Below are 18,612 nucleotides of genomic sequence, written 5' to 3'. Positions count from 1 at the left end.
TTAACGGCCAGGGAAACAACCTAAATCTTTATTTAAGTGAAGCTTTTTTAAAACAGGCTGTTAAGTGACTCAGCTGCAGATTACTGGGAAGTCACAGGTAATCTTTGTACAACAAGGAGGGGCCATGTTAGGAGAAAATGAGGTATTTTGCAGCATACAATGTGTTGTAAATTGTTAGGACATTTATTAATTATATGTGGGCAACTTCACACACCCTACCAGAATTTACTGTACCAATGTAATTTCCATATTGTATCTTTGTAAGTGTTATGAATCAGCCAATATGTGACATTAATTATCTGCATTTAGCATTGTGCAAACTGACATAATGATCAATTATGGAGTAACACATCTGTAACTGTTTACTAAAGTACAGAAGTAATCCCCCAGTTCTCTAAAATATTCTGGAATTATTCTGTACATGCTATATCTAACCAAATCCTGGTTTTGTCCAAAAGTAACATTCTTCCATGGCTGAGAGGTGCAGCATGCAGTGCTCAACATCTGCTTCAGCAGCAGGTTCCATGGAGGTGGCTCTTCTCCCACCACCATGGGGGATCTTCCTCACTAATTCACCTCGTTGGAGAAATGTTTCTCTATGAAGTTCTAGGAAATTGCTTCATGGCTTTGGATTTCTTTTTGATGAAATTCAAAAAGAATTTGTATTCTTTGAATGTAATTTGAATTGAATTCTTTAAATTTCAATTTCTCACCTCCTTCGTTCATCCATAGCTGGAAACACAAGTTGTTTGTCTTGCATTACCATTTTCAGGAACTGTTTGAAAAAATGATGGAAGAATGCAGGATATTTGGTCTAAGAGAAGGGAGAATAGGTATTAAAAATACCTTCCATATTGAAGATTTCTCTGCAGACAGTGGCAATCCAAATGTTCCCTATGCCCACTGAAAACAGGGCAAGAAGAAATCATGTTAATTTTCTGGAAAAATTGTCTAGGGTAAATATTTGAAAATAATTTCCTGATTTTTAAAAGAGATCTTTAAAGAGATCAGTCTTGGAACAACACAGAAAAGTTTGGACTTTCCTTTTCCAAAATTCAGAAGAGCTGAGGCAAACTGTGGCCAGGAAAGGCTGAGGACTACATTCTCAGTAGATGCTCTTGAAGTAGGTGATCTGTGATTTTAGGATTCAGGCCATGAGGACTGTCCTAGCAGACTGACAGAGTTACAGGGCTGGAAGAAGCCCTGGACAGTGATAGCCAGCCATCCATCCCTCAGGGGCTCCTTAGGCAGAAATGGATTTGCTGTGCTCAAAGCAGCACTGCAGAGCAAAGGAATCCCAGAGCAGCTTTGGAGCAGAGCTCCCAAGGAATGTTTTCTTCCATTTTCAGCCTCTGTAGTTCCAGAACTGGGAGTTCCCTCTGTATTTATGCAGAATTCAGCACAAACAGGCCTTTGAACACCACTGAAACAGAAAAATCAAAATGTGATCCTTTCCACCTTGAGAAACAAGCATGTCCCAAACACTCTTATCTCAAAAGCAGAAGTGACAGGCTGTGGAAACATTCAGGCTGGAAATTAATCTTTTGAACAGGAGCTGAGTCTGAATAGATTATATACATATTTTTGTTTGCCTGTTTTGAGTTACATGATGCTATTTTCATCTTCAGCTGAATAAAATTTTATAACGATTTTTTTAAGTCCAGCAGATTTGTCAAATTTACTACTGAAATAAGTTGCACCAATGCTGATTTTTAGTAAGTGTAGTTCCTTACCATAGTAGCCAGCTTGGCCTTATTCAGTTGTAGGCTGGATAAATACTTCCTTTGAGCCAAATCCACCTTAATCAAAACTTATATATATGAGTAATCCTGTGCCTGCTAAACCCAGGAGTTATTTTGGTTGTATCTGGCAGGATAAAATGATCAGTACTCAAACCCAGTGATTCTGTCTGTTGCCACATCACTGTATATTGACACTATCTGTTTTACAGCAGTGTGGGTGTGTAAAAATGCCCACACAAAGTGTGTGTTCATGCAGGGCACAGGTATGTGTTCTGCCATGTCAAACCATGGTGCTGTAAGCAACAGAGGTCACTCTAGGACAGGACAAAACTCCCTTTTGGCATCCACTGGATCACTCCTGAAGGCAGTCCCTTAACAATTTCCTTTTGGTGTGCTATCAGCTGAAAATTGGTCATGTTTCTATGACCAATGCGAGGAAGGCATATCCACAAATAAATACTTACAGGAAACATCCTTGTTTGGGAAACAAATAAGCGCTTGCTCTGGAAATCCTGCTGCACCAGTGACATCCCTGTGGTACTACTTGGTAGCATCAAAACATTCTCTGTGAGAAACAGTGAACTCTGCATTGGGGTGAGGGCACATGCCTTCAGTTACATCATTTCTCTCTGTGGTTTTCCCAGCTGTCTTTACCAGGAACCCTTTCACAGAGCAGGCCAGCCCTTCTCTCTCCCAAATCCATTAATTCCTTTTTCACTTAGGGCTTATCTGAGCTGTCAGTGAGCCCAAAGGTGCTCCAGACACATTCTTTCTCCAGCCAGCTCTTCTTCCTGTTATCCCTTGGATGTGTTTTTGTGGCTATATCATAAGAGGGGGCATAACACAAAAGGAGGCCCCACTGAATCACTACACAACATTTTATACCCCAGCCTTTCCTCCAACACTGCAGCTCTTAGCTCACTTGAGCCTTTCTGTAGCTAAGGGGAAACCAGGGAAAACATGGCTTTAGTCCAAATGCTGGCTGTTTGTCCACCTCTAAGTGATTAGGACTTCACTAATAAACCATTGTAACTCAGTGTAAAGAGGTGAGCAGAGGCACAGACCAGTATTTTCTGCTGAAATGAAAAGCATGCACAGTGCAAAGGTCACGTAAATTATCTGACCCTCATTTTCTTCCATGTAACAGAAATACATGACAACAAGAAATATAAGCCAAATACATGCCATTCATGCCACAAAATAAGTTATGAGGACATAAAACAAAATCTGCATTCTCCGTTCCTTGTACTTCAGCAACAAAAGATGTCTGGCAGCTCAAGAAGATGATTATCTCTACGTACAATATATCACCTTCTCCTCCCTGATCTTTTCCTTTGAGTTTTGGCACTTACTTAATCATTGAGGTCTTTTTTTTTCAGGAACATGAGCAGCCTTTAGCATGGAAGATATCTGAATGTGGAATCCTACACACAGTAAGTTTTACCTTAAAAAGAAAAAAAGGGACATTTTTATATCTTGTTATATTTGGTCAATATTTGTGCAATTATCTGACTTGTATTTGAACTAGCTAAATAAAAATTCTCCATTAAGAGAGATAAGTATTTTTTTTCCTTGCTGAGACTGGCTTTCCTTTCTTTAGATGGCAATAGCATCTCATGACCCCAGTCTTCTCAGCAGAATTCAAATATGAATGTGTTTGAAAATGGATCATGAACCTGAATACTGAAATATGAGTTCAGAAACACGTTGTGGACCACAGCTGGGTTAAAGAACATCTTAGAAATGCCCCATGTTCTTCAAAAAACACAGTCTCACACAAGGAGATGTGTAGTGCTTGATAAGCAATAGGACATAGGAGTCCAGGGCTCTGCCCTCAGTACCCAAACCATTATAAGCAAACACACAGCTACTGGAGGCAATGGTTTATTTCCCAAAACTTGCAATATTTTATATGCATTAGGCAAAAAACACTCAAGTAACTCTGGTTTATGGTTGCCCAGTAACATCTCTTGGTGTAGCTCAAACTCTTCTTCAAACTCTGCAGTGCTGACCCTGTGTTCCCCACACAGCTCAGGAATACAAGACACCATCAGAATGATGCTGAGGACATACTTGGTGCTGGAGTTATTCAAGCCAAACTTAGACCAGAGTAAACTGGTTTGAATAGAGCCTCTTGAAATGCAAAAAAGGGAATTGCTTTCTCATTTGGCTCGATCCATTTCAGTCAAGGTTAGTCAAGCTTACCTCCTTTCTTGTGGACCTGCTGATGAAGAAGAAAGCTTCTTCCACACCCTGGGGCTGCAGATCATTCACAGCCACCACATGGTCTCCATGGTTAAACAAACACCCCAGCCTGAGAGGACCAGCCCACTGTGAAATGCTGTGGAGGACAGACAATAAAGGAAACACACAGGATATGCAGGCAGTTGCATTTATGGGGCTGCCCTCTGGAAATTACACACATGTTCAATGACTTTGTAAATTCTTGATCTAGTTCTGGTTGAAACCATCACTAATTATTTCACAGCGTGCTGGATTCTTTGGAGGCCTTTACAACAGCATTTGAAACACAAACTCAAGTTCACAAAGAATCGGGGAGAGCAGAAGGAATCACTGAAGTGCCAGCAAGCACTGCCCCTGCCCTGTTCTGCCCTGCCAAAACTGCACATGGGTGTCTGCAGTTGAACACTTCTGTGCCTGTCACTTATTCCCATCTCACAGGCACTGCCAAAAGACATCCAGACTTACCATATTCGTCCTGCTGCTTCAGTAAGTTTTAGGTAATTGTTAATATCAGCCAGGGGTACGAAAATATCCAGTTTCTGCAGCTGCATCTCATCTGTAACTTGACTGTGAGAGAAAAACATCAGAGACCGCAGAATCACAGAAGAGCTCAAATTGGAAGGGACTCATAAGGATTATTGAGTCCAACACCCTGCTCCTTGCAGACTCCCTAAAACTAAATGCTATGACTAAAAGCATGACTAAAGTGCCTCTGGAATGCTGACAGGCTTGGCAAGATGAAACCCATGAACATGTCTGTCTTCTTTGCAACCAGCTGGAGAAGACACTTACCTGAGCAGTATAGACAAGTGAACCACTGAGAGGGGTAATGAGTTTTGCCTTCTCTGGAGGGTTGGCTGCAGGCTGGTGCTGCTTTCTGGGAGTTTTGTGCCTTTGTCTGCTTCCAAGCCTCTTGGACATGCACTGTTGTTCTGGCATTTGGGAGGGGATGGGAGCCCATCACGTCTGCACGTGAGCTGGCATGTCTCATCCAGCAGCTTACTAAAGAGGAATGATGATAAAAAATTAAGGGGTTTGACAATTTCAGGCACTCTTGCTGTGTTTGAAGCTGGATCAAGCAGCCCTCAATAAAGCAAAGAATAACAAGTTCTTGTAGAATATCCAGTGGACAAAATAAAACCTAAGTAAAATAAACAGCCCTTCTAAAAATGGACCATAAATCTCAAATAAACGTTTTCAGTATGCAAAAACTATTTATTAAGCCTGGAAACATTTCAGCTAACAGCATGCCTTGACAAAGAAACTGAGTACAGATTGTTGGCCTTGGCTGTACTGGGTTCTGCAGGGATGTAAAGCTGTCCCTTGGGAGATGTGATAACTCAGAACTACTTGAACTCATTTTAGTTTTATTTGATAAACCTGATATTGCCTGGAGCTGACTCCCCATTGTGCCCCAAACAAGACTTCTGGGGTTAGCAGCAAAAGCTGCTCTTGGTATATTTTAACTCAGGTGGCATAACCTTGTGAGGTTTTTATAGCTATTCCCTCTGGGAATAACAAGTTTATATAGTTATATAACTATAACTATAACTAGTTTTATAGTTATTCCCTCTGGGGGGTTCCAAAGACACAGACAAGCTTGGATTAATCTATGGGGATTGTCTGGTTAGTGGGTCTGTATTTCCAGTTGTGGCCTGAGATCTGACTGTCTGTAGGTGTCAAGCCACAGCTATCAGCTACTGACCACTCCTCTGGCTCAGGAGGAGCTTCACCCTGCAGGCACAATTCTATTCAGTATTCAGTGCTATATTGTGGAGGTTGTAAAGTTTCCTTGTGGACCTAGAACTGTGACACAAAGTTCAGGTCCTTCTTTCTGACGTGGCAAACACTGTACCTTCAAAACACACAGCAAGAGAGCTGTTCTCTGCATGGCAAAATGAAAGGGAGGATGTGTCCTAACCCACACAACTCCTTAATGGAAAAGTCGGGAGCTAATGCCCCATCTCTACCTTTCTCTTTTAACCTCTAGATAATGCTGCCTGCTTTGGAGAGCACCTGTCTGAAAGGCTGTTGGAGTTTGGCTGCAGTGACTCAGTATAAGTGGTGAGCTGTTGTCATGAAAACTCCGAAAAAGTATGAGTCACCAAAAGGTGCTGCATTGCATAGTCAGAGCCTGTGTAAGTGCAGGAGTCTGCAGTGTGAGCTTAAATTTCATATTGATGTGCTTGGATTTGACTCCAGTGTTCCCATGAATGCTGAACTTTGTGAACTAAGACCCAACAAGGACTCTTTCAAACAAGATGCAGTCTCTAGATCTTGTTATGCAAATACCAGAGATGTCAGCTCTATCTCTATTGCTGTGCCACATTTAATTTCCAAAACCTTAATGAAGTTGTTACTTACAGTGACTTCATTGACATATAAATGTTCTCCTTTACTGGGCTGTTCTGCACTGGCTTCTCTGGCACAGGAACATCAGACTCAGCTGTAGGGTCAGGCTTTGATAATTCAGTAGTGCACTGTCAGAAACACAGCAACACAAGACATTAATGTGATTGCCCTGGCTACAGAAGAAACCCCCATTAATTTCCTTATTTTGTTCAGTGCTCATGCTGTTTAAACATATTGGCTAATATAGACTGGGTTTCCTCAAATCAGCCAATTCCCAGAAACTGGGAGCTAGGAAGGTGCTTGAAACTTAAAAGTTAATGCTGGAACTATTGGCACTGCCAGACTGGGACATGACCAGCTATATTCTGAAGTACCACCACCAAAAAAAAAAAAAAAACAACAAAAAACTGTTGTCTTTTAATTCAAGCAGGCTGAAAAAGGAGAATTGTACTTTGGGTGTGCTTGACTTAGAGCACTTAGATTATATGACCACACCACCATTGTTAGTGTCCTTCAGTCAGATGTACAGTCTGTGACTTCTGCAGAAAACTGACCACTTCTCTTGACCACTTATCTTCTCCTGAAATTAGCCTCCCAAATCGTGTATCAAAATTTGCATAAAATTAACAGCATGATTTCTCCTGCTGCCTTGTTTCACTGTGAAATGTAGATACCAAAATGTACTGCAGTGTTTTAAAAGTATTGCTTTTATGAAGCTTACTGCTGTTTCAACAGAATTACATTTCAAAATCATAAAACTAATGTACTGTTACATTCTCTAAATGAAGCTTCCAATTTCAGAAAAAAAAAACAACTTTACCCCATTATACAATAGGCAAAAGTCATCAACAATGAAACAGTTTGGGGAATTTCAACAAAATCAGCAATGTTTCTGTGAAAATGTCACTTTGCACCAGGAAGATCCTTTGAATGAGTCTAGTGTATTTTTTTTTCTTGTATAAATATAAACTCTATTACCTATTGCTTTATCTATGTATTCCTTTTGCAAGGTACAAGTGGTTCCTCCTACCAGTTCCTCTTTGGCTCGTTAAATGTCTCCTGTGTCCTTGGAGCTGTTCACAGACCAGCAGAACTCACAGCTGATAACCTACCTTAGCTAAAACATTGCTGGGAGTTTGGTAATAATCTTCTTCGTCCTTTTTGATGTTTTCCTCTGGATCTGACAACAGCAGGTTTTCCTCACTTCTTCCCAGAATTTTATCCTGCTGAAAGAATGGGTTTGTATTTAACAGGCTCAGTTATACAGATTAACATGCATTTTTCCTTTGTGTGCAGAAGTAACAGAATCAGCAAATATTCACAAAAACATGGTAAGCCACATTTCTCCTTCAAGTGAGATATGCTCAGAGCCAGCCTATTTTAGAAGCAAGGTTTCTATATCCGTGGTCCTGCCTGTATTTTTGAAATTCAATGCACACAGAAAACACCAGCCACTGGTATTAGTATCTCTCATAGATGGATTAGTGGCAACCAGGCTGTTGCAATTGATTTCATGATCACAACCTGATATTTTGTTTAAAAATCAAGTGTTTTAAACACTTAGTGTATGATTCTGCTTGAATTTAGGGTCTTTTGTGTGGAAAAGATTTTCTTTTTGCAATCAGTTCTGAAGTCCTTACATTAAGAAGAAAATATGTAGGAAATCTAGGGGTGAATTGGGATGTATTTGTCCTTTTAAAGCAGCTTTTAACTGCTATCAAATAAAGAATGAATTTGGGATTTCCCTGACTAATGAGAAATTTATAATCTCATACTTTTCTGTGAACAAAAAGATACTGCAGAAGACTGGAGCTCTGACACAGAATCCTTTGTGTCCTGAGTGATATTCTGTCTTCATAAATACCTGAAACATTAAGTTTGAAGCAATTTGGTAAGCCAAGGAGAAATTAATCCTCCACCAAGTTTACCTTTTCAAGTTGCAAAGAGAAATTATTTATATTTATGTCTCCTTGTTGACTTCACTATAGTGAACAGTATGGTAATTTGTATTTAGCTCCCAGTTCAATTCTCCAAGCCATGTTTGTTATGCAACTGTTTTTTATCTCTGCACTTACATCCTTAATTTCCATGGTGAACATTTGAATAATTGCTAAATATGCCATAAATATATTACCATTTTCAAGGTAAAGTAAATTAAACCATTTACTTTCTTACATGTAACAAGAAGAAACCGGCAATGAATTTTAATTAAGGATGATTATTGTATTTTTTTTTCCTTATTGGTATAGATGGCATTAAAATCAACTCATGTCATGGGAGGCAGGACAAACTTCAAGAGTCTGTGGAACTATAATATGGATTTACACTGGAGAGAAAGTAGACTGGAGAAAATTGGCTGTAGCAAAAGATAGAAATGACACCTGGAGAACAACGGAGTCATTGTTACCTATAAATTCCATAAGGAAAATTACATGTTGCCCTTAGAGAGAGGAATCCCTCTTTGAAAAAATCAGGTGTGTAACAGATCCCAAGGGCGCCTTGCTGCCTGCAACACAGTAATGCACAGCATAGGGTGATGCAAGGCAGGGCTCCTAATTTTGATGTATTTCAGATGTTGAAAGCTGTGTATCAAAATAGCTGATACTGAATTCCTGAGTCAGATGAGGTTTGGTAGCTCCAAAAGGTGTGTTGAAAAGGAACCAGGTCCCCAGATCCCTGCAGGGTCCCTGCTAGCATGACTAGACTCACTGACATGGAGAATCCTGTTTGCATGAGTGACAACTACTTAACAAAGGCTTTTCAAGATCTGGGCCTGGATGAGGGAGCCACCAATAAAAAGCAAAACACATCAGAAGCCTGAAATGGGGACTCACATTGCTAAAAGGAAGTAAATACAAGGGATTAATTAGGATGTCAGTTGTCTGCATGTCACTGAGCAGAGAATAGGTCTGGAGATGTCAGCAGATGTTAAACTTATGAGGCAAGAGAAATATTTTTATCCAATGGACAAATATTGTTTCTTGTTCTCTATACAGCAAGGTTATTTATTTTCACATATGCCAAAACAGAAACATGAGCTTTGTGCTCTTCCTTCTGCTTCAGGCTAAAAAGCTAAAATCCAAATTCCTTATTTTCTAACCCTCATGGTCAGCCTGTCCTAGCCTGAACAGCTGCACATAATACCTGCTCTCTGAGGCATTGTAAGTATGAGAAGAATTAATGAATAAGACAGAAAAGGTATGCACAAGGAAGAGACACAAAGAAATTCTTGACATACACCCAGAGCAGGACTGGTTAAAATCAGACCAAGGGTTAACTCATTGCATTTCAGAGCTCAGACTCACAATTGAATTACTGCAACTTTATAAAGTACTGTGCATCAGCTGAGCTATGCTGACTGCCCATGGCATTGCAATGTAGTTTCAACAATTCACTTCTTTCCGCTAAATTTAGCTGAATTATCTCATACTTGCTGTCAGCCTATACACAAGGATGGTGATTGCAGCATGTGATTTACCACCCTGTTAGCTGTGATAGCAGAACAGATTCTTTGCCCTGTATCTCAGCCACCCCTGGTCAAAGTTCAATGCATAAACTGTCAATAAAGATGGGTTTAAGCTGCAGAGTGCTGTGGTAGAGCCTTGGTTGTGCCTTCTGTCCTCTTGACTCTGCTGCAAAGGCAGCAATCCATGGCAGAGCAAAACTGCTGCAGGCACTAGTTCAGGGAACACAGGTCAGAACACTTAGCCACTAATACAAGATAACATTCATCTTTTTATCTTTCCAAATCACTCCCGCTGGATATGGAAGTGAAATTACTTGAAGACATATTAATGTTGACAGAAGGTCAGTTCTAAGACGTGCCTCAATTTAACAAGCTCTTGCTCTGTAATTTAGTTATATTGACTCGATTGCTACTGGCAAAGGCTGAAGAAATAAAGCATTTAGGAACAACTGTGACACAGCTGACAAATGTGCAGGGAGGGACAAATCCTCAGCCAGTGCAAATGCAGAACTTTCTTCATCAAGTTTGTGAGAGCTGCCACAAGTTGCAGTTGCTGCACAGAAACTCTGAGGCTCTGACTCCAAAACCCCTGAACACAGGTATTTCAAGCAAGTTTCAGAAGATCATTTTCAGTGGTAAACAAAAAAGCAGACTAAATACTTAGGAAGCTTTCATAGTGGAAATCAACTTGATGTGCTAGGAAAGTAGGTGGATAATCTATAGTCACAGATACCCAGCTGAGATAAAATCCAGTATTCACTTCTGCAGATGGAACAAGGAAAGAGCTGTTTGATTTGTTTTGCTCACCAGGCTTGGAAAAACTCCTCTTGGTGAGTCACACTGAGCCTGATGGGGGCCAGGATCTGAATAAGGCCTGTTCTTGTCTTCTGAGGAACCATTCTCCTGTATACAAAGGAAAAAAGGTGACTCCTTGTAAAGATGCACTGGAGGTGCTTGACCCACATTCAGCTTCCTCTCGCTGGGCCAGTTGCACCGAGCTTTGTGACTGCAGAAACTGAGCAATTCCTTGGCTGCTATTTCACCCTGCCACTGGACTGCAATTGCTGTGGGACAGCAGCAATGCTTTCCCTCCCTTCTATTTAAATATTGAGGGGAAAGTCAGTAAGGCAGAGAGGAATTGGATCTGAACTCTCTTCTAAAAAGAGAGAGATAAATAAAAGCACAATCACAAATCAGGAGGAATGTGGCTAACAGCTGCCAAAACAATCATCACATGCCTCTGCCAAGGCATGTCAAAGCAAATCTTCAGGAGTTTACTTAATGTTCACTAAAATTGGCCTGTCAGTTGAGACAGCCAAGGAGTATTGTCTCTCACTGCCTTTATTACATGCAGACTTGGCTCAAAAGTATTTCCCTTGTGGGGACTCTGTGGTGTTACCATCCAGGTGCTACTCAGGAACCCCACCAGGACAGACCACCCAGGTACCCACTGCAGAAACTCTGAACATCTTTTGATGGAAAAAAACCAACTATGCAAAAGAAATGTCACAGTCATGCCTAGGCACAGACTCATTAATAAGGACATTATGAATTTGTTTACCTGCTGGTAGCTTTGCCTGTCTGGAAGCCTGGTCATATCTACAGAACCCAAGAATAATGGCAAAGAGGAAGTCCGGCTTCTGACTTCTGCATTTGGAAGATCTTGGTTCTAGAAATGAGGGAAAAGCAGTATAAGAAAACAGGCACCTGTTGGGTGTGGGCTAAAATGTACTGACACAATCACTAGAGCAAATTTTATTTCTAATGGCTCAGAGGTGTTGTCTGCATGGCATTTTTCAGGCAGACATACATTTTCCCTACTTGCACTTTGAGCAGTCTGGAAGCTGCAGGGGTGTGAGTACTTTGTGCTGAGTCTAAACTGGCAGGCCTGGCTGGCTGACAAGGTGCAGAAACTTGGGCTTGATCTTGAACTACCAGGGCTTCCAGCTGATTTATAACATTGACAGACTGATGTAAAACAACATGTAAATATATCTGAAATGCACCCACTAAGTATAACACACAAGTTTTCACTCTGATGCATCACAGGTGTTGTTCATTGCAGCATAATATCAATCTTCTCCTCATTTCCACACAGCTCACTCTTCAAAGGGATTTCTTCAATGTAAAATCAATCCCCGTGCAGACAGACTGTGCAATGCCTGCTCGATGCATAAAGCCAGGGTACAGGATTTATATGAAAATGAATTTCTGAATAACCAAGGTCAGAGGCAACTGGCAAGGCAAAGATCGGGAAAATTATTTTGTACAGTTTTGTAATGAAAAAAAGAAATGGCTTTTTTTTCTAAAATAAAGTACAGTAACATGTCACCTGAGGGCAGCATCCACTTCTTTTGTCCTCCCTGCAGACTGAAGATATCAGAGTGACCCAATCGTCTATTTCCTGCCTGAAGTTGGAACAAGAGGAGTGAAAACTTACTGACAGGTAAACACCAGGGCAATTCTTTTGCCTACCTTCTTCTTCCTATGGGGCCCAAACCAAAAATTCCTGAGATCAAGGAAAAACCCTGCACCTGCCTTTCAGGAAAGAGTTCTTGTATGGTTATAGCCAGATGCAGAGAGCTAACAAGGCTTGGGAATGCATTTGGGCCGTCAGGATGAGAAACACGCCATGAAAGGACTGTTGAAGCTGTTTTTCATGCTTGCAGTGGATTTAGTTGGATTAATTCTGGAAGGCTTCCCACCGAGTGTGGGCTGTGAGAGCCACACCCCAGGGGAAGGCATTGGGTGGCACGCTCAAGTAGCACTCAGGTATGTGTTTTTCTTCTTATCAGGATTTCACACATCAGCTGCTCTTCTGCAAAAAACAAAAAATTCCCCCTGACACGCTCGTGACTGGGAAACTGAAGAGGAGATGCTGGGAACCAGCAGTACAGGAGCACTGTGACAAACCTCGTCCTCCCTCACCTAACCGAGCTTTGGCTGATCACCTCCACAGAAACTGTTTCTGCCCCTGTTCAGGACTTAATTCCAGCTGAAAAAGCATGGACTGCACCCCTCTGCTGCAGCAAAAGCCCCAGTCGGCACTTCTGGGATCTGTTTTCCTACAGGAGAATTTTTGCCTCCACTCTGCTTCCCTTGATTAACAACCTAGTTTTCAGGCAATATTGTGGTTTATCCATGAGAAGCAGAACCTTCTCAAACTCCCAGGAGCTGCTGGGTGAGCAGGCAAAGGTCTCTGCTCTTTCCTGTCCCCTGACCAGCACAGTTTGAAATGGCACTGCCACGCTGAAGAACTGCCACTGCCATCGCCACTGCCATCCCTGTGCTCCCTCTGCTTCCACATGCTGGGTGCTGTGACTGAGTGGCTGCAGGGAAGGTGAGCTCACCTGCCTGGACCAGCAAAAAATGAACCCAGCCATGAGTAAGGGGAGGCAATGCCATAGAAAAAGCTGTTTTCCATCGGATCAGGCAGCTGAATCACCTCATCCCAGAGCTGTGCCACCAGTAGCTGAGACACAGAAGGAAGGGGGTGGCTGTGAAGGAGCAGGACCCTTCCTTGGGGCACAGCTTAGTGCTACATTAGTTTAACAGCACTGTCACTGCTTTTGCACATCGTGCTATGCCCACCTGCTGTCCCCAATGAGGTAGTAACGCCTGTTTCCAGTGCTGATGGACATCACCTGCTCAGGAAGGCATTTAAACATCTTCCTCACCGTTTCCATAATTTCAGCATTACTTATGCCAGCTTGAATACTTATGATTCTGTGAAGATAACCATATGAAACATCCTATATAACTCTACACAGTTACATACAAATACACACACACATCTAGGTGTGCATGTTCGTACTCTATTCTGAGCACAGCATAATATGATGAGATCTGCAAGGGAAGAGTTAAATATTTTTCCACAGAAAAAATTGCTCAAGAAAATAAATGCACACACTCAAAAGAGGTAGTCTTTCAATGAAGAAAATCTCCAGGCAAAATATATAAAATTAACTTTTCCAAAGTGCCCAGACTATGGATCCTCATTTCTGGAAAAAGGTTTTTTTTTTTTTTTTTTTTTTTTTTTTTTTTTTTTTTTTTTAAATTCAGAATCTTGAAAAGAAACAAAAGTAAGAAAAACTTCTTGTGGAAGTTTTTTAACCACTATAAAACAATAGATTTGATTTGAAACTAATTGTATATTAATAGTGTTTTAATAGAGGGAAAGAAAAACAAAAGTGCTCTTAATGGATACTTGAAGCACTTGAAGCACTACTTCTATTAACTTCCAAGAAGCCAAATTAATAAAAGTAATAACAACAATAATTATGGTAATAATGTAACCACAGACGACTGAGCAAGCTGCAATATTTTTGAAAGCTTCACAATGTAAATCCTTTTAATGGAAGAAGCACAACAGCAATGTGGTGAGTGACCTTCTTGCCTAACAATACTCCAGGAGGCTGGAGTATTAACCTCTAGATCTGACAGGAAAATATTTACATTTCCCATTACATCTTCTGTTTCCCTTGCACATATCTTATACCACCCATGGCCTGGTAAAGGTGCCAGTCCAAAGCCAGGGACACTCAGTCTTGCTGCAGTAGGCATGTGCTGACAGGGGGGAAATGACCAACCCAAACGAGCCAAGCAGGGCAATCTCTTGGCAGAATAAGAGGCAGTGAGCAACCATAATCATCCCTAAGGGTTATGAGAAAGTCAGGAGACCTTTGCACAAACCTGCAAAGCACTTTGTGAAGCTGCAAGCTGGGAAAGGGTGTGTGCCACAGCTGAGAGTGGCACAGCCTGTCCTTATTCACATGTGAATGAAAGCATGGCACTGTTCTCACAGGCGGTAAAATGTGTTCTACTGCAGGGACACAGCCTGTGGGATCGTGGAGCCAAGCCAGGTATCTCTCTGGGAGATACATCACAACAATCACTCAAATCACTCATAATAAAGCTATTCCGTATTTTCACTCCTATATTTATCATAGTTGCACCCAAACCTGACAAATCCCAAGGGACTCTTTTGTGGAGTTCATTGGGTTTGAATCAAGAACCCAATCTTGACTTCACTCAGGAACAAGTGCTTGTACAATCAGTGGCCATTGAAGAGTGCTGATTCATGACTTAAAACAAAAAAGATGATGCATTTGAGCTACATACTGATCAACAGCTATGGAGCCTTTCACGTGTTGGCCTTTTAGATACTTGAGGATGTAATTCCCTGTGCTGGATTTGGACAGGACAAAAAGACGCCTTTTCCAGGAATTCTGCCAAAGAGAAAGCAATTTGTCTCTCATTAAAATTCAGGATAGCAGATATGAGGGATTGCTGAAATATGACTCATCTGAGCTAGTATACCTGTGAGCTGAAGAGTTGAGGAGGTGGTGATTTGATGAGGAGTCCGTGCTTGCAGACTCCACCTTCAGGGCAAAATGTATTTTGAATTCTCACTAATCAAAGAGAAATGAACAGCACCATTACTTAACATGCTGCCAATTAATCTCTTTAAAAAGACCTCTTTGAATTGGAAATTGTTGCTTAGCACTGGGTTTCTGTGCTTAAATGGCCATAAGACAAACATAAATCAAGGCTATAAAATACAGACCCAAGAAGCCCTGCTTCCCTGATGTTAATGCTGACAACTGGCCCAAAATGCAAAGTAATGGTAGTGAAAATGTTGGGGCTCAGAAGATATCATGAGCTGCTGTCTTATTGAATTGATCTTATTTAACTTTTGGGGTCTGGTCTTCTTTAGCTTCGTAATTAGTGATCTGAAATGCACCCAGAAAGAAATTAATAGATGGCATTCAGTCAGGTAAGGATAGATCATCTCACAACTTTACTACTGACAAATTTTAGTGTAAGAAATTTTGTACCTGCAGAATTTCTTTTACTTGTAGAAGTCATCCTGATTGTTTCTTCCATCCAGATAACAAAAAGAGCAAAAATGTTGAAGCTAATTCCTTTCAGTTTGCTTGCTGCTGAGCAGCATTTCACTGCACACACAATTGCTGTTGACAAAATAACAAAAATCTTACAGCTGTTAATTTTCATACTGCTGATCAAAATACATAAAACAGCCATAATAACTATTAAATAGATTTATAAGTAATTTTATATCACATTAAATTATACACTATATGCTACATTTGTTATTTTATAATACAATCACATAATTACAAATAACAAATATTATCCACTTTTATAGGCCAAAAAGATGATTTGCCTGGAAGTGATGAGGGCTGCCAAGAGAACTTCATTTGCACTAGTCACAACACCTGTAACCTGGGAATACTGCCTTCATGTAGGTTTCTGACACTGCTTTGCCAGTATGATCAGTCCTGTATAAAACTGGCATAACTTGGCCTAAAGAGTTTAAAATATATGTAGAAAATTGAATTATAAAACTATGGCAATTTTAATAATTTGCACGTTTGTCGTATTAATGCAATGCCTTTTCAAAAGTTTTCCTTTATTTTACTTCAAAACTCTCATTCCCTGCAAAATCAGATCTTGGCTGGAGGTTGTTGTACCTACAAGGTTACACAGACCCTCTTGTGCCACCTGAAGCCACAGAGCCTCTCCCGGGAAAATGTGAAGGATTACATGTGCTGTTCTCTGGTTCTTAACTGAGAACCCTGGCTGCAGCAAGAGATTTAAGGGCTTTCCTCTGTTTCTCTTTCTTCAGTGATTCACTCCGTGGTGCCAAAAGTAAACATGGTCCAGTCAGGAGTAGGGTGGTCAGGAATGAGTGGGTTATACATGGAATTTTACCCCCGAGACACAACTAAAGCTATAGACCTTCATTCCTCCTGTTCCAGGCTGTAGATGGGAATGAACCACTGCAAGCTTAGGTTCATCAGAGGCTTCTGTACATTTCTGTCTATTTTTTTGATTTTTTTTCAGGGAAATCTTTGCAATTTTTGCCTTTTGGGAAGAAAGATTTGTTGTACAAATGCCGTGATAAACTGTTATGAAATTTGCTTTTAGAGTTTTCATCCGTTGCCTACCAGAAAAATAAATGGACAAAAAAGCAATTTCTAAAACTAAAAATGACTGTACACAAAGTCAGTAGTAGGGACACACACCTGGGGTTGCAATGAAAGGTAATGTATTGTTCTGTTCAGTGTGACTGACAGCCACCTCAACTGGCAAACGATGCAATTACTACAGAACAATGTTCCAAGAGTCTCTGACAGGATAAAAGTCTCTTCTGGATGTCAGCAAAAGTCAAGATTTGCATGTGGGAAGACAAATGTGAGATTACTTGTGCTATCTCACTCTGCCTTTTGGGAAAAAGTTTTTAATTGTTACATCTAATTGTCTCTTCAACAGAAAGCAACATTGTAAACAGGTTACATCTAATTCAAAACAGAAAATGCCAATTCCATGATTATACCCCCTCAGATTTTTGTATGCCAGGCATTAAGGGATTTGATTGCTTCAAACCTTTTGAAATGCAATGAGACATTTCAGTCAAAATGCAAATAAAATGCCTTAAATCATTACGATGAAAGCTATTACAAAACTTCAAAAAATTCCAAGATAAGGAAAACTAACTGTGTTAATACTTACAAGCAAAATGTCTTCATGATGAAGAAAGTTATTAGAGAAGTACACCTTCAAGTAAATCCAGTTTCCCTGTACTGCCTCCTGCAGCAAAACACGATGAGTCCTTGCCCTGCATTGTGACTGCCCTCTTATAGTCCATGTAGAAATACAAACACCTGAAATCTGACCCACAAGGAAATTCCTGTTTCTGCATGGGAAGTAACTAAAAACTGCCGTGGAAAGGGGAAATCCAGAAGATTAATATTCACTTAGAAGCAATGAAAAATATGCACATTTGAGGCAGTGATAAATGTCTCCCACACAGAAAAAAAAAACCTGGAGCCGGCTTGGTATTGTTGGTTCAACTTTCTGAACAGTCCCTTCATTTCCTGAGCTGTTTCTAAGGCATAATATCCACCCATGGCTGGAATATAAAGCAGAACACTAAAAGATCATAAAAGTACCATAAATTGAAACAGCATTTCGTTAAATATACAATGGTGAAGCAGGATTTCTTATGCTGCCTATGTCATGACAAGGTAATTTCAGTTAGTCTCTGCTGAAAGTGGATTTTTGGGATTCTCTCCAGAAACATTCAGTGTTTCAATAATGAAAGTGGATTTACACACTAAACCATCTGGCTAATCCTGCAGATGGCAATGGAATTGCTTTCCAATAGAAAATAGTCATAAATTTGATCAGGGAAAAAAGCTGAAACACCCTGCAACTTTTAAATCACTATTCAGCAACCTGGCTCTGCTGGAGGGAATGGGTCAAGGGTTCCTCACTCTGAGTGGGTTCCTTCAGGCTCATGGGCTGCACAGCTCTCAGCTGTGTCAGTATCACCACTCAGGGGTGATGTTGGTGCACAATTTTCTTTTAAAATACTATTAATTTTTTCTGGACACAACCTAAAGCAATGCTCATGTAGCGGAGATCCTGGTACTTACACAAGGGGATGTTTTTATCTTTATATTTCACTTCTGCTCTAAGTTAATCTTTCCATGTTACTTTCTTCTCTGGCAGTGTATTCAGGTATTTTATGCTGATCTTTCTATATCTCATATATTGGAACTGGCCTGAAGGACAGTTCTGGAGACAGGGGAATATCGTTCAGAGAAATTTAAAAACAGGCTAGACCTCAAGCAAATAACACTAATGAACTATGAAGACATGAAAGAGCCTCTAGAGAAGTAACAAATACTGAAATGGTGGCTGGCCATGGTAAACCAGGAACATCCTTAATTCTAGAAAATAGCTTAAGATGCAGCTATTTGGCAGAAGCAGCAGGGAGAA

At 40.6% G+C, this 18,612-nt stretch overlaps 1 protein-coding gene across 3 annotated transcripts; it reads right to left on the bottom strand.

Annotated features, from left to right (window-relative positions):
* PLEKHS1 (pleckstrin homology domain containing S1) lies at window positions 1–17,532 on the bottom strand. 3 transcript variants are annotated; one of them, XM_068198083.1, is made up of 15 exons: window positions 17,341–17,532; window positions 15,642–15,776; window positions 15,124–15,215; window positions 14,926–15,032; window positions 13,396–13,530; window positions 12,137–12,212; window positions 11,366–11,473; window positions 10,612–10,707; window positions 7,451–7,561; window positions 6,351–6,466; window positions 4,779–4,988; window positions 4,452–4,553; window positions 3,948–4,083; window positions 3,095–3,186; window positions 1–1,423 (listed from the first exon to the last, which is right to left on the bottom strand). In XM_068198083.1, the coding sequence occupies exons 2-14, from the start codon at window positions 15,688–15,690 to the stop codon at window positions 3,118–3,120; spliced, it is 1,407 nt and encodes a 468-aa protein (XP_068054184.1). In that variant the 5' UTR covers window positions 15,691–15,776; window positions 17,341–17,532; the 3' UTR covers window positions 1–1,423; window positions 3,095–3,117. The 3 variants fall into 3 exon arrangements, with proteins under 3 accessions (XP_068054184.1, XP_068054185.1, XP_068054183.1); XM_068198084.1 differs by lacking the exon at window positions 17,341–17,532 and adding an exon at window positions 16,247–16,459 and having other exon boundaries at window positions 15,124–15,185; XM_068198082.1 differs by lacking the exon at window positions 17,341–17,532 and adding an exon at window positions 16,247–16,458.
* Window positions 17,533–18,612: the final 1,080 nt, after the last annotated feature.

The sequence above is a fragment of the Anomalospiza imberbis genome, chromosome 8 (genome assembly GCF_031753505.1).
Source record: "Anomalospiza imberbis isolate Cuckoo-Finch-1a 21T00152 chromosome 8, ASM3175350v1, whole genome shotgun sequence".
Classification (NCBI taxonomy): Eukaryota; Metazoa; Chordata; class Aves; order Passeriformes; family Viduidae; genus Anomalospiza; species Anomalospiza imberbis.
This window is presented reverse-complemented; position numbering and strand designations above follow the sequence as displayed.